General features: G+C 44.3%; 1 protein-coding gene across 4 annotated transcripts; it reads left to right on the top strand.

Annotated features, from left to right (window-relative positions):
• Positions 1-125: 125 nt before the first annotated feature.
• znf512 (zinc finger protein 512) lies at positions 126-23,996 on the top strand. Of its 4 annotated transcripts, none has more exons than XR_003673010.1 (13): positions 126-325; positions 7,184-7,227; positions 7,677-8,047; positions 8,365-8,565; positions 19,094-19,218; positions 19,406-19,492; positions 19,597-19,683; positions 19,968-20,135; positions 20,212-20,415; positions 21,088-21,189; positions 21,277-21,426; positions 22,077-22,175; positions 23,482-23,509. XR_003673010.1 is itself a non-coding variant. In XM_028440674.1 (13 exons), exons 2-13 carry the CDS (start codon positions 7,202-7,204, stop codon positions 23,707-23,709), a joined length of 1,761 nt encoding a protein of 586 aa, XP_028296475.1. In that variant the 5' UTR covers positions 126-325; positions 7,184-7,201; the 3' UTR covers positions 23,710-23,996. The 4 variants fall into 4 exon arrangements, 2 of the variants coding, with proteins under 2 accessions (XP_028296475.1, XP_028296476.1); XR_003673009.1 differs by lacking the exon at positions 23,482-23,509 and adding an exon at positions 21,731-21,793 and having other exon boundaries at positions 22,077-22,144; XM_028440674.1 differs by lacking the exon at positions 21,277-21,426 and adding an exon at positions 21,731-21,793 and having other exon boundaries at positions 23,482-23,996.

Here is a 23,996-nt window from a genome sequence, read left to right as displayed (position 1 = left end):
GATTATATGAGTAATTGTTTAGATACGTTTGTTTCATAGTCTTTTTTTCCCTTTTTATATATAGTTTATTCTATTTTATTTTACCCTTTACACTGTGACTGCTTTTTCCTACAGTCCGTGAATGCAGCTGCAGATGCGGGTTCTGTTTGTTCAAACGGAGGCGTTACACACGCACGCACGCACAGCTGTGTCGGTTCTGATCCGCATCAGCACCAGGATCAGCACCGGGCCTCTGACCCTCGTGTGTCCGTCCTGATGGAGCCTTTGCCCGCGTAGAGGAGGCTGGAACGTCCGGTGGTGGTGTGGAGCTTCGGAGCGTGTGAAGGTGAGGCTTCAGTCCGCTGAACGAACACCGTGAGCGGCCACGGATGAGGCTGTGCACGCGCACGGAGGCTGCTGACACACGCACGCGCGCACGCACACACACACACACACACACACACACACACACACACACACACACACGCACGCACGCACGCACGCACACACACACACACACACACACACACACACACACACACACACACACACACACAGGGTTTCTGCAGCTTTCTGCCAGTGACGTGCTGTGACCACTAGGGTTGGGTAGGCACGTTGCAAATGGAGACCACCAATGACAATTTCATATGTTTCTGCTGGCAAGTGTTAATTCAAATCTAATCAACTTTATTTGTATAAAGCAATTTCCAACAAAGTCATCTCAATGCACTTATCAAAATATAAAATTCATAATAAGAAAGAAAAAACCCAATAAGATCCACATGAACAAGTATTTATCATCTAACAAAATCAACATCATAAACACCATTAAAGAAACATAAACAATTATTTAATATAGCCTCCATACTCTCCAACAAGATATATCTCATGACACGGCAGCACATCTGTTGTTTGTGTTGGAAACACAGAAACATGGAGAAAATGACAACAACAGCAACTCAGAACATCCTCAGTGAGGAACATCCACAAAGTCAATCCTTCCTTTTGTTCCATTCACTGTAGAAAGTACCAACAATGTTCTGACCTTACCTTTGCTGAAGGTCTGGTAGCTCAGGTGTTGGTCTCCATCTTTTAAAAGCTGTTGGTTTTCCTCGAAAAAAGTGTATTTATCATCTCTAGCGCTGTCATCATGACTGTAGTGTTTTCCCGCCCACTAGCTAGAGAACGTAGCAGCAGTCACATGATATCTGAAGCGCCCAAGTCCCTTTTACCTGGGTTCACTTCTGGTGCTGCAGGGATAGTTGTTCCAACAGGTACTTCCCGGCAAAGTATACGAAAACATAGTCCGTTGGTGTTTGACTCTTTAATTTTGCATACCGTTGAGTACCGTTCAAAACTGTTTGCTCCCCTGATTGACCACACGTGTGTGATCACCAGGGCAACCTAAATAGACTGCATGCTCCGCCCATCTACAGGTCAGGTAAAATGCTAAAACATATTAAACAGGTATTTTGACAAATAAATTATGGCTCCTACACACCGGCCCCTAATTGCGACTGGCAGAAGACAAAGCAATTACCAAACTGAATATTAATGGAGCCATATCTAAGTAAACAAAACAAAAACATCAATATGTAAAACAAACATGTTTGCACACAAAATACAGTACCTCAAAATGTAGTTTCACATAAACATAATTTTGTTACAGGTCTTTCGATCACACTGGTTTTGGTTTGAAGACGCCCCACACGTACCAGACCGTTCTTATCTGTAAAGGTTTCTAATACTCTTCCAAGTATCCATGACCCACTTGGTGCTGTGGAGTCCAAAACCATGACAACATCTCCAGGCATGAGAATTGTTTTTTTTTTTTTTGGTTTTTTATCCGAATTCTGACCCTTACTTTGGCTTTGCTTCTTGAGCGCCCTCTTTTCTCATCACTTCTGTGTTTGTGACCTTTGTCTCTACTTTTTGATCGTTTGTTCTTTTCTCGGCTTTTACTGCGACTATGAGATTTATCCTTTTTCTTTGTCTTGTGTTTCCCTTGCTTCTCACCCTTTTCAACGTTGTTGTCCTCTTTACTTTTAGATCGATTAGACCGTCTCTTCTCTTTTTTACCGTCAGCTGCTTTATTATTCTTTCCGTCCGTGGCGGTCCTCTGCTTTCTAGGAGCTGTGTTCTCCCCATCTTTGGCCTCATTCATTTCTTCTTGTTGTGTGCCTGACTTTTCAATGAAGTCATAATTGTATTGACTCGTCAACAGCTCCTCTATTCTGTCAACTACAGTTCTGTTGGCATATACTGGAGGATACACGGGTTCCTTGTAGCCACGTCCATGCACTGACCCATTTATAACCCACCCCAATAGAGTTTTTATTGCGTAAGGCCCCTCACCCATACTGTTGATAACCTCCCAAGGTTCTAACAACTGGGCTGCATTGGTGCCTATTAACAGGTCAACGTCTGCATTTATGTACGGTATTTTAAGATCTTTCAGATAAGGCCATTTGCTCTTCTCTCTTTCACTTATGATGTTGTCTGTAGAAGCAGGCATCTCTTTCTGTGAAAACACACAAGGAAGCTGATAAAATTGCTTGCCTGATAATTCAGCAATCTCCAGGCCATTAACGATCGAAGTTACAACTGTCCTGTTATGGCCCATTGTGCGGAGATGAATCTTAGCTTTGTGTCCTTGAGTGTTCAGTTTTTGAAGGAGGTTTTCAGAGCAGAAGGTGCCTGTACTTCCTGGGTCCAGAAATGCATATGTTTTAATGATTTTATCTCCTTTAGAATTCTTGACTTGAATAGGCAGGATGGGAAAAATGCCATTATGGTGGCCAGCCCCTGTATGACCACAGGTGGAAGAAGTTGTGCAGTGTTGAGAGGAATTCTTTGTCTGCTCTTTGTACTTTTGATCAACCTCTGCTTGTCTTATGTGCAAAATAGTGGGATGTAATTTCTTACAGTGCATGCAAATGCTTCGCCTGTCGCAGCCTTTACTTAAATGCCCTGTTTTTAGACAGCCAAAACATAGACCCTTCTCCTTCAAAAACTCTAACTTTTCTCGATGTGAAATTTTACACAGTTGGTGACATTGCTCCAATGAATGTCCATCATGTGCACAATACAAACAAGAAAAGCTCGTCTCAGCAGCGGAAACATCATTTTTCCAAGTGTCCTGCTGTTTATTATCAATCACCTTGTAATTATCTTTAACTAAAACATGAGTTGCAAAGCTATTTCTTTTTAATTGAGGATGTGTGTCCTGTATGTCACCAAAAACTGGATCTGAAGTGATTCTATTTTGCAACTCAATAAAGTTAACGATATCTCTGAACTGTGCCCTATCACCAGTTCTTTCAAAAATTTCATTTGCCTTAGTTCTCCATTTGTCTCTAAGTTTATAGGGTAATTTTTGAATCAAAAGTTTCATATTAGCAGACATGCTTAACTCATCTAAATAGCGTAACTCTTCCATTGCATTGCAACATTCACGTAGGAAGAGCCCAAAGGCTGTCAGTGCTTTTGTGTCCTCAGACTTAATACTTGGCCAGCTGATTATCTTTTCTATATAAGCTGCTGTTACATGTAACTCATTTCCAAAGTGAACTTTTAGTAGTTCTTTGGCAACATCATAACCTCTTTCAGGATTCATGTGAAGACAGCTGCGTACAATGTCTCTTGGTTGTCCAGTGGTGTACTGCTCCAGGTAGTACAAACAGTCTCCTTTACAGCTAGTCTTTCTCTCTACACAGTGCTCAAAAGCTTTTATAAATGAATTGAACTGTAAAGGATCTCCATTGTAAGTTGGAATCTCTCGGTGTGGCAACAAATGGGAATTTTGCATTTTGACAAGAAGAGTTGTAATCTCATTTTGTTGTTGTAGTACACTGCACAGATCTCCTGTTGATTGATTTTGAACTGTCGATGATTGATTGCTTTGAGACACTGTAGGGTTTAGGTTGGTCTGAACTTGACTGGATGTGGGCTCCAACTGCTGACTGTAGAGATCTGCATTTAAATTGATTGCAACCTCCTTATTTGACAAAGGTTCCGGATTCTTTTGCAGTGAAAGATGAGGCACGTATTTAGAAGCAAGTGGCTTTAAAGAAGTGGGCTTAGTCTTTGATTCTTTAAGAAAATATGACTCCATCCCATCAGAGTGTTTTGAAGCCACACTTCCTTTACAGCTGACTGTTGGGTTTAGTACTGCTCTTCTAGGGCATGCCTACTCTTTAAAGCAGCGGCACGTGCTAAGAGTGCAGCCCTTTCTGCCTCTGCTCTTAAATGTTCAGAAGCTGTTGAGCGAATACTGGTGGAGGATGAACAGGTCCTTGCGGAACCCTTACAGCATGAATCCTTCCTCGAGGATTTTGAAGCAACATTCGAAATGCTATCATGTGGTTCAATGTTGATCTCTTCTAGTTGAGCCACCTTTGCTGTATTTTGTTCATTTATATTCTGCACAACATAACTTAACACAGCAGCTGGGCAACTTTGAACTTCATCGATCCACTTTGTTGGAACAGCAATAAAATTATTGACATTCAACATTTTAGCTTGGAACCAAATATCATGCTTTTCTGCTTCCTCTTGAGGCAGCAAACCCAACAAAATGTTATGAACTTTACTTATTTCTTCAAACAAACCCACATATTTGTTAAATTCACTTTTTACCTCATTTATATTGTCTTTGTCGCCCATTAGTACATTAATAGCTTGTTTCTCTTTGGAGAGTTTATTTATTTTAACCTTTCTTTCTTTTTCTAAATTGCTTATTTTTTCTAGTAAAGCTTTGGGTGTTAATTTCACTTCGTGCTTGTTCCTTTTCTCAACTTGCAGCATCTCATCCATACACTCTTCATCTTCAGCCATGTCGGCTCTTAGTCGATGCTTTATTTACAATAGTTTATATTTTACGCCAATGTTAATGAGCGCACGTCTTGACGCGCAGTTTCCTAAAGCAGGTGCCTATCTCCCATCAGTACATTGAGCTTCTTTACTGCTGTGAGCGGACACACATTGTCATTGACGTACCTCCAATCCAAACCACATACCACAATGGTGCGTTGGCTGGGCTTTGATGCTCTGCCTGCCTTCAGAGTCCTATTCTGGAGCTGTGGCTCCAGCCAGCCGCTTCCGTGGCTCCAATAGCCGAAGCCCGATGCAGCAGTGGCTTCAGCTGGCACCGGCGCCGCTCCACAACCGATGCGCGTCGCTGCAACCCCGATGCGCTGGCCTCGCTCCTCACAGCGAGGCACCGCCCCTCTGCAGCCGCTGTGTGTGAGCCCGATTGCTGCGGCGAGACCACGTCTCCCAGCCGCTGTGTGAGCCCGATTGCTGCTGCGAGACCACGTCTCCCAGCCGCTGTGTGAGCCCGATTGCTGCGGCGAGACCCTGTGTCCCAGCCGCCTCCCTGCTGTGTGAGCTCCAATAGCCCACTTTGCCGTTTGAGTGGCTCCAATAGCCCGGCCGAGACAGGGTTGCTGACCAAGAATGCTTAGCGCCGGCCTATCTCAGCGCTTTCTCACCAGTGCACGCTTTAATCCTCCCTCCAACCGAAGCAAGTTTTGAACTTAGTTGAAGCGCCCAAGTCCCTTTTACCTGGGTTCACTTCTGGTGGTGCAGGGATAGTTGTTCCAACAGGTACTTCCCGGCAAAGTATACGAAAACATAGTCCGTTGGTGTTTGACTCTTTAATTTTGCATACCGTTGAGTACCGTTCAAAACTGTTTGCTCCCCTGATTGACCACACGTGTGTGATCACCAGGGCAACCTAAATAGACTGCATGCTCCGCCCATCTACAGGTCAGGTAAAATGCTAAAACATATTAAACAGGTATTTTGACAAATAAATTATGGCTCCTACAATATCAATTCACTAATGCACTATGAACGTACGTATAGCATTTAGCATAACGCGGTTGTCATCTTGGGGACCTGACTGCGCATGCGCAAACACGTAAAAACACGCAATGGGAATGGAGGAAGAGGAGCAACGTGCCTTTGGAAGGGGGCGTGGCCTCCCTCTGCCTTACAGCGGACTGAGACTGTGCAGCTGTTCCAGGAAATAGCACTGTTTAGTAATTTGGGCTATGAAACGCACAAAATGCTGACACTTTCAAACTTAAAGGTACTGTAGGCTATTGGAAATGGAAAAATAAATAATTTATAATTATATTATAATTAAAACAAATAATCAAAATATCACTTCATCCTTGGGTAGGCACTGCCTACCTTGCCTACCCTGACGGCACGTCACTGCGTTCTGTCTATGCTGAATGTCACGCACACGCATTCACACACTGATGTACGCGCTCTCCGTGCAGTGACGTTTGCACAGTGGGAACTCATTAACTCAGAGACAGTCAACTTTTATCAAAGGGGGCGGGGCCACAAACATGTGATTGTATCTGATGGTCACGTGATCAACATTTAGACTAACGACCAATCAGAGCAAAGACACAGGAAACAAAGGCTTTGTGTGTTTTTGTACAATTTTTTTGATTCATTTTGTTTATCTTTGATGTTGTTTTTTGTGTATGATGAGTCATTCTGTGTATTTTTGTTGTTTTTTTAGTTTGTGTTAATTTTGTGTGTTTACTTTAGGGGTAAACAAAGTTATCACCTGTTTATGTCTATGTTCCCATATGTTGGTGTTAGCTTAGCATGTAGTCACCTGGTTGTACAGGGGGGGTCAGCGGGTAAAGGGGCGGGGCTATTGATGAATAAATGCATAAATGAAATAAATCGATGAGATGTCACACACTGATTGTGTTAATGACAGTTGTGTCTCTGACGCTGTGGTGGACTTGCCACGCCCTCCTGTAGAAATACCATCCTTATACGTTCTACAGAAGAAGAAGAAGGTGAACACACACACACACACACACACACACACACACACACACACATACAGTATGCTGAAGTATAAAAGGTTTTGAGGTGAAGACGCGTCTCCGTCCGTACCTGAGACAGAGTTGTAGTCCGCGATGTCAAAGATGAGGATGAAGACAAAGGTCCACGTGATGATGAGAGTGAACATGAGGATCCAGGCCAGAGGAGAACTGAAGGTGGAGGAGAGGTCCTCAGCTACACCAACCACAGTGTTTGGAGACATTTTGTGTATTTTTCTTGTTGTTTTGTGTGTTTTTCTTTTCATATTGTTGTGTAGTTTTGTCCTGTATTTGTGTCTTTCTTCTGCTTCAGTTGTTGGTTCAGCTTTGTTCCTTTGATGTTTCAGGACGAAGACGCTGAGAGGATGAAACGTCGTGGACGTGAGAAAAGGTTCTTATCAGACAGTAGTGTGTGTTTGACAGTAACGTGCACACACGTCCTGCAACACACTCTGCTAATACTAATGCTAATGCTTCCTTAACCCTCCTGATATCCTCAAATATCACCAACACATTTGACCTTTGGGGTCAATCTGAGCTCAGGGATATTTTCCTCCAGAAAATGATTTTCAGTAAATCATTGACTAAGTTTTTGTGTCAGACACTTTGTTTATTAGTTGAATCCATAAATAAACACCTGTTCTCTAGCGCCACCATCAGGATTAACTTTTACATTACAATTAATTTATCTCAAATAGTTTTCATCCAAATTGACAAAATATAATATTTTTATGCTTAACCAATTGTACCCATCAAATTAGGAAAAGTCTTGAAATATGAAAGAAACATCAGAGGGTTAAACTTTAAAGCCGAGCAGTTTAAGCCACACCTTTATTTCAGGTACGAGGACCTGCAGAGCGTTTCTATGGCGACCGTCACCTACGCAACCGCCAGCTGTGCAGCGATGTCATCCAAAAGCCCGCCCAATGGCAGCGAGTCCGACTGCGAGGCTCCGCCCACAGCGAGGACGAAAGACGTTTGGCCTCAGGAAGCAGCTCAGCTCCACCAGGACCAGGACCAGGGTTGGGTTCCTAGTCCTAGAACCTGGACCGAGGGCGGGAACCGAGCCCAGGAGCAGCTGTGGAGGGACGGCAGGGACACGATCCAGAACCAGCAATGGGAGGAGGGGCAGCAGCGAGGGGCGGAGCCAGTCTGGGAGTGGAGAAGCAGCCGGATCCAAAATCACAGCTGGGAGAACATCTGGAGACCAGGTGATGCACGCTGGACCAATCAGCATCCTGTGTGTGTGTGTGTGTGTGTGTGTGTGTGTGTGTGTGTGTGTGTGTGTGTGTGTGTGTGTGTGTGTGTGTTCTGAGTGAGCGGCGTGATCCGACACAAAGCAAGGGAGACGTCCTGAAACAGTTCCCTGACTGCTTTGCTTTCTGAGACATTGGGTGTACAAACCAGCTGGTGTAACGGTTCTACTGGTGCTCATGTTATCTTGTGAATAAGTGAGAAAGTTTTGACGGTTTTTCAGTGTGTGAGAGTTTTTTGGTTTAGATCTTTTTCATGTCCTTTTATTTTGAAGACGTGAACATGAAGAAAGTCCAGAGAGTTGAACCAGAGGGGAACCATCTCCTCCCTCAGCCTCCAGGGGGCAGCGTTCCCTCTGAGTTTCCCCCATTTGAACCTCCAGGCTCTGGGGGAACAGGACTACAACTACAGGCTGTCAGGGAACACAAAGACTGGAAACCTGGGACCAAGGAAGCTCCTCCCACTTTTCCTCCAGGTAGGATCACATGACCTAACATCTTGTTCTCATCACGTAGATGTCATTAGAACCAAATATGTAACAGACATTGTTCTCCAAAATATTCTATAAGATTAGAGCAGCAGTGGCTCAGTCAGGACATATGTTGGGAACCGGTGTGTCATCGGTTCAAGTCCTGGTGCTGCGGACCAAAATAAAACGGAAGTTGTTCTGGTAGCTGGTGAGGTCCCAGGGCACCTGCCGAGGTGCCCTGGGACAATGCCCTTCATTGTAAAGCGACTTTGAGTACCCAGAAAAGCACTATATAAAATTCATGAATAATAATAATAATAACAATAATAACACATTCAGGTGTCAGAATGTATTGTTTTTTGTCAGATGTGGAGTCCTAAAAAAAGTACTTGTACAAAACCATTGACAGGTTTAAAGATCAGATCTGGAATCTTCTGAAGAATGATAGGGAATAATCTGAATAATCTAAAGTATGATGATATAATAAATCATCTGGGAATAATATGAGGCATAGTCTAATCTGTGATTTAATCTAAAGAATAAAAATTGTCATTTAAAATAAAATAATAATAATAATGTAAAGTGTAGCCTAATCTGTGTAACAGAATCTAAAAAATAATCTCAGCTATGAGTGATAATCTGAGGAACAGTCTGAGATATGAGATGAGCAATAATCAGGGAACAATATGTAGTAAAACCTAATTTGTGGTATAATCTAATAATCTGCGTAGTGTAATCAGAGAAAGAATCTATAGAGTAATCTAAAATATAAACAGAGGTGTAACCTAATGCAGTGGTTCCTAAACGGTATGCTCCGCGGGAAACCATACTGTTGCAGCGATCTGCCTGAGTGCTCCGAGCGTGGGGTGCGTGGTGACGTCATTTTTGGCGCGCGCATCCCGCGCCCGTCAAACATAAACCAGGCGTAATACTGGGTGCATGTGCCGCTCCAAGCGCATGCCGATGCATGCTCATACTGCTCCGTGTGTGTGCATGATTCTCCGTGGTGCACCTCAACAGGTGAGCGCTAATTGCACTGATGAGAAAGTCACAATACGCACAGGAAAAGGACTGAAACCAAAGGGCTACTAGTGAGCTCATAATAACTGGACTGTTAAAATGTGAACTTATTTATTGTTTAATTCATTTGCTGAGTTAATTATATGAGAAGAGGAAAATAGTTTAACATTAGCTTAAAACCTTGTTCATGTATTAAAATACTAAATTAAGTTAGTATTTAAAATATAGTAAATTTCTCTTTAATGAAATTTAGAGTGAAAATATTGAATTTGTGTATGAAAATAATATAATAAAAGTATTTCTGTTGAGAAATTGTTAAATTAAAATTGTACTATCTATAATTTATTTAAACATAAGGAAAAATCCATCCATCCATCCATTCATCTTCTTCCTCTTTATCCGGGGCCGGGTCGCGGAGGCAGCAGTCTCAGCAGAGATGCCCAGACCTTCCGATCCACGCACACCTCCTCCAGCCGTTCTGGGGGGACCCCGAGGCGACACCAGGCCAGCTCAGAGACATAGTCCCTCCAGCGTGTCCTGGGCCTTCCACGAGGCCTCTTCCCAATAGGACATGTCTGAAACACCTCACTCGTGAACAAGACCCCGAGATACTTGAGCTCCTCCACTTGAGGCAAGGACTCTCCACCGACCCAGAGAGGGGAAGCCACCTTTTTCCAGTGGAGAACCATTGCCTCAGATTTGGAGGTGCTGATCCTCATCCCGGCCGCTTCACACTCGGCTGCAAACCGCCCCAGTGCACGCTGAAGGTCCTGATTTGAGGAAGCCAACAGCACAACATCATCTGCAAACAGCAGAGATGAAATCCTGAAGTTCCCAAATCGGACCCCCTCCGGTCCCTAGCTGCACCTAGAAATTCTGTCCATAAAAGTAATGAACAGAACCGGTGACAAAGGGCAGCCCTTGCGGAGACCAACATGCACTGGGAACAGGTCTGACTTACTGCCGGCAATGCGAACCAGGCTCCTGCTGCGGTCATACAGGGAACGGACAGCCCTTAGCAAAGGGCCCCGGACCCCATACTCCCACAGGCCACCACGAGGGACACGGTCGAACGCCTTCTCCAGATCCACAAAGCACATATGGACTGGTTGGGCGAACTCCCACAAACCCTCGAGCACCCGATGAAGGGTATAGAGCTGGTCCAGTGTGCCGCGACCGGGACGAAAACCGCATTGTTCCTCCTGAATCTGAGGTTCGACTATCGGCCGGATCCTCCTCTCCAGCACCCTGGAGTAGACCTTGCCGGGGAGGCTGAGGAGTGTGATCCCTCTGTAGTTGGAGCACACCCTCCGATCCCCCTTCTTAAAGAGAGGGACCACCACCCCGGTCTACCAGTCCAGAGGCACTGTCCCTAACTGCCACGCGATGTTGCAGAGACGTGTCAACCAAGACAGTCCTACAACATCCAGAGACTTAAGGTACTCAGGACGAATCTCATCCACCCCCGAAGCCCTGCCCCCGAGGAGCTTTTCAACCACCTCGGTGACTTCAGCCCGGGAGATGGGCGAGTCCGCCTCTGAGTCCCCAGCCTCTGCTTCCTCATCGGAAAAGGTGGCAGTGGGATTGAGGAGACCCTCGAAGTACTCCTTCCACTGCCCGACAACATCCCCAGTTGAGGTCAGCAGCTCCCCCCCTGCACTGTAAACAGTGTTGCTGAAGCACTGCTTCCCCCTCCTGAGGCGCCGAACGGTTTGCCAGAATCTCTTCGAGGCCGACCGATAGTCCTCCTCCATGGCTTCTCCGAACTCATGGAGAAGACTTCAAAAGAAGTCTCTGGTCTTTGGAGAGAGCAGACGTGTTTTCATTCGCTCCGATAACACGACCTTGGCTACAGCTGGCTACAGCAGAAAAGCCTGAAAAATTGGGCCCAAGACTGAAGGAAAATGGTGAAAAAACCGCAGGGAGGCCCTTCAGAACCCAATTCGGGTTTGGAAGAGGTCAAGGAGATGATACGCGAGGGTCTACGAAACCTATCTGCCGAGATAAAGTCGTTGGAAAAGACGCAGTAAAACTCACTGGAAAACCTACAAAGCGAAGCAAAGGTACTGAAAGAGAAGAATGAAAGAAATGCTGAAGAGATAAAATTGTTGAACGCCAGGGTTGAAGAGTTGGAACAAAAGGACAGAGAGAAAGATGTCATCATCACAGGCCTAAAGATAAAACCCAGGAGTTACGCGAGTGACGAAGAAACAAAATCGATTGAACAACAGGTCATTGACTACCTGGAGTCGAAGGACATTGTCCTGAACCCTGACAACATCAACTCCTGCCAAAGAAAAATGATATCAGAGCTGTAAAAATAACCTTCACGAATATGAAATTCAAAGGACAACTACTGAAGCAAGGAAGAAAGCTGAAAGAAACGAAGGTTTTTATTAATGAAAGCCTGACAAAAAAAAATGCAAGCATCGCATGGAAGGCACGCCAAATAAAAAAAGGAGGAAAGATTCTAAAGACGTGGACAAGGAACTGCAGGATTTATATCACACCACTGGGAGAAGAGAACAGAAAACCAATCCTCATCAAAACGATGGAAGACTTGGGAAAATACGAAGGATCCACCTAAACAACAACATTACTGATGGTAATCATGGATATGGACCCAGATCTATATAAACACTGGAAACAAAACTCAGACTGTGATTATTTTACGGAGACTGAATTAAATGTGGAAACCAAGAGTAAAAAAGGTCTGTCATTTATTCATTTCAATTGCTAGGTGGTGGGGTGATTAAGGATTACATTAAATTTAAATTCAAAGTGTTTATTGTCATATGTGCAGTTAGAAACACGTTTTCCTGTACAATGAAATTACTACCTTGCTTATGAACTAAGATATAATGTGTTTATACAAGTTAAATCTAACAGTGGAAAATACAACACTGCCAATAGAACTAACAACAGCTGGATTAACCTTGATGTAGAGACAAAACAAGCTGCAAACTTGTGTGTCCAAAAGAGACATTCCCGAGTGGTGACATTATGGATGAAAAGGGAAAAACCTTCCAAACACCTTCGAAAGAGGAACTGTTCTTGAACTGGAGGAACGCTAACAACGTCTGGCAGGGAACAAGGCCAACACAAACAACGATAGAGAGGAGGAGGAATTTAAAAAAAAAGACAACACTGACTACAGATGAGAATACACAAAAAAGGACTGTTCAGAACAACTCAAGAATGTTTGACCAGAGAGACATGTAAACCCATGTAAATTTGCGATGGTAAAACAGGGGACGGGACCCAGATAAGCAAACTGCTTCTCTCGTCTCCTTTTTCGGCATGTACAAAAAAAAAAAAAAAAGACTTTACGGCCACAGCTGCAAACGGCCGCATCGACAATGGAGGAGGAGAACATGGTCCACTCGGACTCCATGTCTCCCACCTCCTTCGGGATCTGGGAGTAGCTCATCCGGAGGTGGGAGTTGAAGACCCCACTGACAGAGGGATCCACCAGACGTTCCCAACAGACCCTCACCACACGTTTGGGCTTGCCAGATCTGACCGGCTTCCTTCCCTGCCAGCGGATCCAGCTGGTGGTCGGTTGACAGCTCAGCCCCTCTCTTCACCCGAGTGTCCGAGACACGCGGCCGGAGATCAGGTGATACAACTACAAAGTCGATCATCGACCTCCGGCCTAGAGTGTCCTGGTGCCACGTGCACTTATGGACACCCTTGTGCTCGAACATGGTGTTCGTTATGGACAAACTGTAACTAGCACAGAAGTCCAATAACAAAACACCACTCGGGTTCAGATCGTGGAGGCCGTTCTTCCCAATCACCCCTGTCCAGGTCTCACTGTCGCAGCCCACGTGGGCGTTGAAGTCCCCCAGTAGAACAATGGAGTCCCCAGTCGTGACACCGTCTAGTGCCCTTCCCAGGGACTCCAAGAAGGCCGGGTACTCTGCGCCAATGTTGGGCCCGTAGGCCGAAACAACAGTGAGAGACCTGTCCCCAACCCGAAGGCGTAGGGACGCGATCCTCTCACTGGGGTAAACTCCAACACGTGGCGGCTGAGCTGGGGGGCAATAAGCAAGCCCACCCCAGCCCGCCACCTCTCCCCGCGGGCAACGCCAGAGAAGTAGAGCGTCCAGCCTCTCTCCAGGAGTTTCAGGTTATAAAAGTAGACCTAGTTTTCTGTTTGGTTAATGCCTCATTTTACAGATTAATACCTGCATTGATTTAATAAAAAAAAGTTTAAAATATACTTTTACCAAATTAATTGTACTGACCTGAAATTGTGTTTATTTGTATTTACCTTGTTTGATAAAAAATGATGAACTTATTAGCATTGTGTTTTGTGTTCAAAGGTTTTACACCTTTCTTGTCACTGGAAAGAATAAAAGTAATGTTGTGGAGATGATGATGATGATAGTTCATCGTAGGCGCTGGTTCTGTGTTGTGCACTAGGTTCACACCAGGGTGTCGGCTAGAACACCACTTTAAGGCAGGCATACACTGCGATTTTTGGCCCATTTTGAGCCGATGTTTGACTCGTGCGACTATTTTGTGGGATCATGTGAGTCTCTGCTAGATCGTGTGTCGTGCATCGTAGTAAGGCAAGGCAAGGCAAGGCAAATTTATTTATATAGCGCATTTCATACTCAAGGCAACTCAAAGTGCTTTACATGATAAAACATTCAATTGTTTAAAATCAATAAGAACATTTAAATCAATAAGAACATTTAAAATCATCAGTAAAATCATCATTACATCAACAACATGACAAAAAAATCTCTCTCTCAATCATACACAGTAGAGAAAAAAAGTTCCTTTAACTTTGATTTAAAAATGTTCACATGTGATGCTGACTTCAGCTCCGCTGGCAGTTTGTTCCACTTCTTTGCAGCATAACAACTAAAAGCAGCATCACCATGTTTACTGTGAACTCTGGGCTCCACTATCTGATCTGTGTCCATAGATCTGAGAGACCTGCTGGGTTCATACCTGACTAACATGTCACTGATATATTCTGGACCAAACCCATTCACAGATTTATACACCAGCAGCAGAACTTTAAAGTCTATTCTGAGGCTGACTGGGAGCCAGTGTAAAGACTTTAAAACTGGAGTAATGTGCTCTGACCTCTTTGTTCTGGTTAAGACCCGAGCTGCAGCGTTCTGAACCAGCTGTAGCTGTTTGATGCTCTTTTGGGGGATTCCTGTCAGAAGACCATTACAATAGTCCAGTCTGCTGGAGATTAAAGCATGGACCAGTTTCTCCTGATCTTTCTGAGCCATTAAACCTTTCACTCTGGAGATGTTCTTTAGGTGGTAGAAGGCTGTTTTTGTGATAGATTTGATCTGACTGCTGAATGTAAGATCTGAGTCAATCAGAACACCAAGGTTTTTGACTTGGTCTTTAGCTTTTAAAGATCGAGACTCAAGATAATTGCTGACAGCAGTCCTCTTTTCCTTGTTACCAAAGACAATCACCTCCGTCTTGTCATGGTTTAGTTGAAGGAAGTTTTCACTCATCCAGCAGTTTACTTTTTCTAAACAGTCACACAACACCTCAATGGGACCATGGTCATCTGGGTTCAGTGATAGATATAGTTGTGTGTCATCTGCATAGCTCTGATAATCAACCTTACAGTTCTGTAAAATTTGTCCTAAAGGAAGCATATAAAGGCTAAACAGAAGGGGTCCAAGAACAGATCCCTGAGGAACCCCACAGGACATTGGTAATCTGTCAGATTCAAAGTTTCCAATGCTTACAAAATAGCTTCGCTCCTCCAAGTATGACTTAAACCATTGCATTACTTTTCCATTTAGTCCAACCCATGTTTGCAATCTGTGCAACAAAATTGTATGATCTACAGTGTCAAATGCAGCACTTAGATCCAACAGAATGAGAACAGATACTTTTCCTGAATCAGTGTTCAACCTTATGTCATTGATCACTTTGATAAGAGCAGTTTCAGTGCTGTGATGAGAACGAAAACCTGACTGAAATTTATCAAATATTTTGTTGAATGTTAAGAATTGACTCAGTTGGTTGAAGTATACATGGTGTAGTATATATACAGTGTAGTATACATAGTGTAATATACATGGTGTAGTATATATACAGTGTAGTATACATGGTGTAGTATACATGGTGTAGTGTATATATACAGTGTAGTATACATAGTGTAATATACATGGTGTAGTATATATACAGTGTAGTATACATAGTGTAATATACATGGTGTAGTATATATACAGTGTAGTATACATAGTGTAGTATACATGGGGTCACGAGAAGTGATGAACACCCCACGACCAGCTCCCGATCAGCAATCATAGGTTGTAAGGATTTCAAACATGTTTGAATGCTCACACTGCGCATGCGCGCACACCGTAGGACCGCTGTAAAATTGACGGACTGTACTGCCCACGTCTGTCCATCCAGCTCCTGATCCATCACTTTGCCATCTTTTCTTTTTTAAAGCTCTTTTTGCTGAGATTTGTGAGCGTCTCTCCACTTCCGGGTTTTTCTTCTTCGTCTGTTTTAATGGCGACGCTTCAGAGTTCTTCTAATTTGTATGTTGCATATCCGGAAACAAGACCCCGACGTGTCGTGTCAGTCCATACAGTGTGAGAACATGAATCATGAGCTGCGCACATTCGGGCTCTGCACAGTCGTACAGTTTGAGCTGGAGCTGAGAACAACGATTGGAAAAATCGCACAGTGTATCCCAGCCTTATGGTCACCGTTCCTAAGTGTGATGGAGAAAAGAGCAGAGAGAGGTTTCAGACTTAACTCCTTCTTTACTTGGTTTATGTGTGTGTGGTTTCTATAAAGACATTATAACAAAATACATTTACAATAATAAAGAATAACAAACATAAATTGACTTCACTTATGTAAAGTAACAATATCAACTTAATATAAAATATATATATATATTCACATAGCTAAAGTAACTAAACAAGCTGGGCCCTGCAGTGTCCAGCCCAGTTTAGTGCAGATGGCAGTAGGCCCTCCTGGAGGTCCCAACCTGACGGGTTCAATGGGAGTGATCAGATGGGGGTGGTCACTCCCAATGAGAAGCAAGGGCTCCACCTTTGTGAGATTACACAGGGGAAGGCCAATAAGATGCTTGTACTTTTGCTGAAGTTGCTTGATGGGGTATGTATGGTTGGCTAACCCGATGCAAGCTGAAGTGAATGCCCCTGAAATCTTGAACCTTTTCTTTGGCTTTGTAAGAGAAGAAACTGTGAATGACACCAATGCACCGCCAAGAGTATGTACATCCTGTCTGATTGTACGCAGAAGTAGGTCTTCTGGGGTTCCTTGCAGACCTAACTTCTCCGCTGCTTCAGGCAACAGCATAGTTCTCTCTGAACCATCGTCCAGTATGGCAAAGGTGCCGAGTGTTCGGTCACCATGGTGAATGTGAACTCTGACTACATCTCTTGGTCTGTCTAGGTATAGTACCTCAGTCGTGGCCCTTGGTTCTCTACTGCGGATGTTGTTGCTGATTTAGGTGATCTCACATTGACCTCATGCAGAACCTGAAGATTTTCCCCTGGCAGAGAATACAAGTCCTTGTCAAGTTACACTGGGCCGCTTGGTGTGGCCGTGCACAGCGCCAACACCTCTTATTACTCCTTATCCATTCTGTCAGCTGCTCCTTGGTTAGCTTGGATACTGCTATACACTGGCTGAGGTAGTTCTCTTTGTTGTTACAGAATGGACAGTATGGCCGGCTTTTGTTCCCTTTAAAGGAGCTCCCTGGCCCTGGAACTTCGGGTTTCCTAGCTTCTTCCTTTGCACAATGGAGGACAGTGATGGATCGCTTGCCCTGTCATTCTTTGGGTTTGAACACCGACTTCTCTCGAGCCCATCTCTCCGCTATCTGTCCTTCAGAGTCCAGGCACCAAGACTTATATTTAAGCCATTCTGAAAGGTCCAGTAAGGTGTGGGTGCGTGTGCCCTGATGGAACATGCAGCAGCTTACTAAGCAAACGAGCAACATGAGAGCTACACTGTAATTCAAATTCTCCTTCAGGCCCCAATATTCTCAGCATTCCCACCAGTGACTGTATCTGGAGTGCAAACTTCTCGAGTGCAGCCAGATCTCCACGCCTGATGGCTGGTGCGTCCAACACAGCAGCTATACGCCTCAGAGCTATCTTTGGCCATACTTGTCATTCAGGGTGACCATCGTGTCTGAGAAGGGCGTCAGAGAGTTGAGGTAGGCGTCGGCAATTAACTTGGCCTTTTCTAGGTACAGGTGATCGACCAACACCTGGTACTTAAACAGCTCGGTTGCAGTCTTGAGCCGCGCAAACTCACTTGGGTCTCGACTTGAGAAGTTAGGGATTGATGGGCGTGGCCCATGGTAACTTGGCCCGGAGATGAGGTAATTATTTCCCTGAGGTCGTCCGGCAGGCAGTTGCTGTGACCTTGACATGCTTGAGTGCTGCTGTGGGGGGGGAGTCATATCCAAGCTCACTCCTTTAACCACCATAAGCTGCAGGAAACTTGAGTCCAGCTGCAGGACAACTGTTTGGCTGTGGCAGAGGCTCAATAGGCTTGAACCAGGGAGGTGAGTCACGGGTATTGTCATCCATTGGCCTTGTGTGGTAGGAGGGAGTTCACGGAATTAGTGTGGAATTTTTGGTTGACCCACAGAGTGATTAATAGTTGGGGTTGGCATGGCCTCTTCCTTAACACAGGGAAGCTCTTCTACCCTCTTATTAAGATGATGCAGCTGGGGTGGATCGCTAGGCAGTAGCACTATTTGCAGAACTGACGCACAGAGCCAGGTGGGCCACCATGAACGCACCGATCACACTGTGAGCACGCAGACTCGTGCTTTCACTCACATTAACCAACCAAACTTACATGAACATGGGTAAAACACCAACAATATGACAACTAGAGGTGGGTACTCACTAAGTCGTCACTTTACTGCCAAAGCCCACTGATCAACTGGTCAACTATTTTCTGCGTAACACCCCTTCTTTCGAGTCTCGTACTGATCACTGCGTTGAAAAAACATATTCTGCACACAGAAATAGATAAAACAGACCTCCATAAACAACTGTAATTATCATTATTAACTTTGGGGCCTTTTCTACAAGTAAGGAGTGAAATCCTGAGTCTGGTCAAGTTCTTCCTTTTTCAACTGTGGGAAACCATGACGTTATAAACACATGACACACACATTATTATTGCAATATACAACTACACAAAAATAATGATATTTTATTTTACTACTTTGTATGTACAATTATTTAAAAAAAGAGAGAGAGAGAACACAATATTTCGCTGTTCCCACGGTTGTGCAGGCGGGAGTTCTAACTGTGACAAAGGCTGTAGGACATTAAAATGAAGTGCTTTCTTGTCGCCTGTGATATTGTACATGATATGAGTGATGACACGTGTTATAAAAAGTTTGGGAACCACTCACCTGTTTAATATAGTCTGCACTAAAATCTAGGATGTAATATAACCTCTTTGTGACGCTATAATCTAAGCAGTAGGGGGCGGGGCTTGTGCACAGGCAGTGAGGAGGAGCTCTGGCAGCTACAGATTGAAGCTAAAGGTAGAGCGACGTGTCCCAGGTGTAGGAGAGTGAGCAGGAAGACTCTGGAAGGACTGAAGAAACACATGGACACCTGTACACAGGTGGGACACAGCAGAGAGTGTGTGTGTGTGTGTGTGTGTGTGTGTGTGTGTGTGTGTGTGTGTGTGTGTGTGTGTGTGTGTGTGTGTGTGTGTGAGACATGGGAGAACAACATGTGTGTGTGTGTGTGTGTGTGTGAGAGACATGGGAGCACAACATGTGTGTGTATGTGTGTGTGTGTGTGTGCAGCAGCCCTTCACCTGTCCACACTGTGAGAAGCAGCTCAAATCCTCCACTGGGATGAAGTATCACATCATGGCCGACCACAGTCACCTGGTGAGTGTGTCTCTGTGTCCTGTCCCTCTGTGTCTCTGTGTCCTGTCCCTCTGTGTCTCTGTGTCCTGTCCCTCTGTGTCTCACCTGCAGCCTGTGTATTTCAGCCGTCCGCAGACGTGAACGATCGAGCTGCTAAAGACAAACTGAGGAAAGTCCTGAAAAGACTGGGAAGGTTAAAGTGTTCCACACAGGTTAGAAACACACCAGTTTATTCAACATACCATTTCAAACCAGGAAGGTTTTCATCATGTTCTGACCATCTTTGTTGTCCTGTCTGCAGATTAATTTTCCTACAACCTCCATCTTTATTGTCTGCTGCTCCATCTTTGTAGTCTTGTGCTTTATCTTTGTTGTCCAGTCTGCTCCATTTTTGTAGTCCTGTATATTAAGATTCCTGATCCTACAACCTCCATCTTTGTAGTCCTGTCTGCTCGCTCCATCTTTGTAGTCCTAATGCGTCCTCTCTCCTGTGCAGGGCTGTGGCGCCGCCTTCACGAGCATCATGGGCTACGTGTACCACATGAGGAAGTGTGGGAAGGAGCAGTCAGAGCTGGAGAAGATGCTGCTGAGCTGTTCTCTGTGCGGGAAGACCTACAGATCTAAGGCGGGCCTGGAGTACCACCTGAAGTCTGAGCACGCTCCAGTGAGCCGCGTCCCACTTACCCACCTATGGCCCCCTGGTGTTCAAAGTGTGCTACTATCTCTGCTCTGCTCTACAGACGCCTCACAAACCAGACGAGGAGCAGGACAAGTCCCTGAAGAACTTCACTGAGTCCAAACCTGAGAGGACGCCCAGCGGGCGGGTGCAGCGGGCGTCGGCGCTGGTCGCTAACTTCCACCTCGCAGAGATCGCCAGCAATGAGCCGCCCAAAGACTGGCCCAAGAGGAAGTTCCAGTCCGACCTGGTACCGGACGACAAGAAGGTAGCGGTGGTTACTACTAGTGCATTATTGCCATGTCTGTGTCTACCTGTCCATGTCCAACAGTTTAAAGTAGACATGGGCAACTGGCTCTGTGTAATTATATGCAGCTCTCAAAGTAAACATACGAAATGACACAAAAGTACACAAAACAAAAGCAAGAATATGTGAAAAAAAAATAAGAATTACAGCATTGCAGAAAAATACAGTAAAAGACAAGAAAAACACAGAAAATACTCAATAATAATAATAATACACAAAATTACTCTAAATAACACAAACAGAACAAAAATACACAAAATGACTAAAAAAAATATACAAAATTACAAAAAAGTACACAAAAATACAAGAAAAAACACAAAATGACTCCTCAAACCCACTATACCAACAATAGAAATACACAATATGTCTCCAAAAAACACAAAATGGCAACATAAAAACATAAAAACAAAAAATGCCTCATAACAAGCAAGACAACAACAAAAACACAGAATGACAGGAAAAACACGAAAAATGACTATGAAAACTCTCAGTTCTTTCCTGTGTTAACACATTATTCTAAATGCTGACATGAATGTTGATCACATGGCCCTTAGATCAAACAAACCCGCTGTGATAGTAGTTCCTCAGTCGTTACTAAAGCTCAGGGCTTGATGTTAACATGTGGTTCCTCAGCTGAAGTACAGTCGTCCAGGGCTGCCGGCCTTCAGCCAGGAGGTTCTGAGGAAGTGGAAGAACGAGGTGAAGCTGCAGAGGAAGGTCCAGTGTCCAAACCAGGTGAGACAAAAAACATCAAATAAATCTAAAACATGTCAGAAAACAGCAGAAGTTGAAAAGTCTTTTATGGAGCTTTTCCATTGGCAGTATCAGCTCTACACGGCTCCACACTCCTCGCTTCCATTGAGCACCAACCTAACGTGAAACTGCCAGACTCACCACATCACACTTTTTTGCTGCCATCCTCACAAGATCGCCAAGAAAAATCAATGGTGGCCAAACGTTTCTTCTGTGTGTGTGAGTTGATGATTCTCTGAACCAATCAGTGTCTACTTTATGTCTGCGTCACATTTTCAGACCAGGGCTTTTTTTGGAACCTTAACAAAGGAGGAACTAACAAAAGCAGCACCAGGTACCACGGAGGAGGTACTTTTTCCCAGTGGAAATGGGAAAAATGAGAGTAGAGCCGATACCACCCGTGGAAATGCGCCATTAGTGTGGTGTAGGTGTTCCGGTGTGACTGGTGATCATGTAATGTTCTGTCTGATTGTGTTGATCCCTTTAATGAATACACACTGAGGTGTGTTGATGTGTCCTCCAGGGTTGTGTCTGCACCTACACCAGCATCTCTGGACTCAAAGCTCATTTGGGACTCTGCACCAAGGTTAGAACATGTTTGGTTTCACTCCTGGTTCCATAAAGTAGAGGCAATGGTTCCTCATGGTTCCATAAAGTAGAGTCCATGGTTCCGCATGGTTTTATGAAGTGAAGTCCATGGTTCCTGATGGTTCTTTAAAGTGGAGTCCATGGTTCCTGATGGTTCCATAAAGTAGAGTCCATGGTTCCTGATGGTTCCATAAAGTAGAGTCCATGGTTCCTGATGGTTCCATAAAGTAGAGTCCATAGTTCCTGATGGTTCTCTCTGTGATGTCGTGTTCCAACTTCAGGGTGACTTCGAGGTGGGGAAGTACCGATGTTTGATCTGCAGCAAAGAGTTTCACTCAGAGAGCGGAGTGAAGTATCACATCAACACCGTGCACTCACAGGTAGAGCAGTTATCATCTCACAAATTTATACAGGATCTATGGGAAGCTCCGCCCCCTCAGGGACAGAGACGTTAAAGGGTACCTGTAGAGAAAATGTATATCACAAAAAAGTGTTTAATGAACAAAATGTGTTCACCTTTTTATAAAAAACACACTAAAAGGACTTTTTAGAACGATTTTATAACTTATAAACTAGTCTCCATTTTGGACAGGATATGACACATGTTGGTTGATTTTTGTTTTGTTGGTCTACAGTTTCTGAACAATGGTGGTGTGTAAAGCTCATGGTTGCTATAACAACAGAAGCATTTGTTTAGTGTCTCTGAGCCACTAAGTCAGAGTTATCCAGATGTTGGCTCCATGATGTCGGTACGGGATACACACTTAAAATGTTTACGTTCACACCACATTGGGTGCTATGAGAGGGATCTGTGGGCTAAGCTAATGGCCTAAGCTAATAGGCTAAGCTAATAGGCTAAGCTCATGGACAGAATTCCTTCACAGAAAGTGGTTGAATGCAGAGTACTACTGCGTTTCTGTTTATAGGGGATATTATGGGGGTGTCATGGCACTAACCACACCCCCACCATATTGTTCTCTCTTATTTCCTTATGACTAAATGATGAACTCTGTCAGGAGAACTTACCTGTTGGTTTAGGTGCTGATCTTCATCCAATCAATGAACAGATATCCTTTCACGCAGCTTTCATCACCGTTTCTAACCATAATTGTGCTCTTCCAATACCTAACTACTCAGCCATGGCTCGTTTCTGCTGCTAACAACAGCTCTATTAGCCCGTTAGGCTGATTGTGATGCTGAGCGCGTGCAGGGAGACTCGCAGGATGCGGGAAGTTAGTGAGAAAGGTGATATTTAATCCTCTCCTAACATACAACCTTTATCACTGAGGGAGGGGTTACACACAGCTGCTGAAAAACTACACTTCCTGTTACGCCTCTACCTCCCACAATGCACCATTTATTTAAAGCCACGGGCCGTGACCATCAACCAATGTATGTCATATCCTGTCAAAAATGGAGACTCCCCATAGTTTATGCCCCAAAGAATAAAATTGTTCTAAAAGGTCCTTTTAATGTGTTTTTAAAGAATAAATAAAAAAGTTGCACATATTTAGTTTATTGGTAACACATTTAACACATTTCTCACATTTTCCCTACAGGTATACTTTATGTCCAAATAAGACACAAACTTAGACAGAAATGACACTAAATAGTGTCCTTCCATAATGTGATGATGATGATGGTCTCAGACTAACCTTCAGGTGTGTTTAACATCCAAACCTCCAGGAATGGTTCGTCACCAACAAAAAAGCCTCCAAGAAGTTGGAGAAGTTCCTCCGAAACCAGCCGTCCACCTTATTTCCTCATCCTCACATCCTTCACTTCACTCCTCTCCAGCCTCTGACCGTGTGGGTGGAGCCTAACCAGGAGGGGGGGTCACCACAGCTGGTGCAGGCGGCGATCGACGCAGAGGAAGAGACAAAAGCTCTGAGGACGAAGAAGGAGAAAGAATAAAAACCTTTGAGTTCTGCTTTTTACCACCAGGGGGAGACATTCAGTAACTTACATTAATATTATTACCTGTGTGTTATTATGATTTATTAATAGTGATTGATCTGTGGCTCCTCCTGTTTGCTCAGTGGGTGGGGCTTAAATAGCCCTATGATGCTGTAGGTCGTGTCAGTACCCGATAATTTCATGGGCCTGATCTTTTCAGATCCTTTCAACGCATGATAGGTTCCCTACCCCTGGTCTATACTAACAAGATGTGCACGTACATGTCACAATTCTATTTTTACTGT

Source organism: Gouania willdenowi (assembly GCF_900634775.1).
Source record: "Gouania willdenowi chromosome 24 unlocalized genomic scaffold, fGouWil2.1 scaffold_320_arrow_ctg1, whole genome shotgun sequence".
NCBI classification, from domain to species: domain Eukaryota; kingdom Metazoa; phylum Chordata; class Actinopteri; order Blenniiformes; family Gobiesocidae; genus Gouania; species Gouania willdenowi.
The sequence above is the reverse complement of the archived record's forward strand: the minus strand, read 5'-3'. Positions and strand labels throughout refer to the sequence as shown.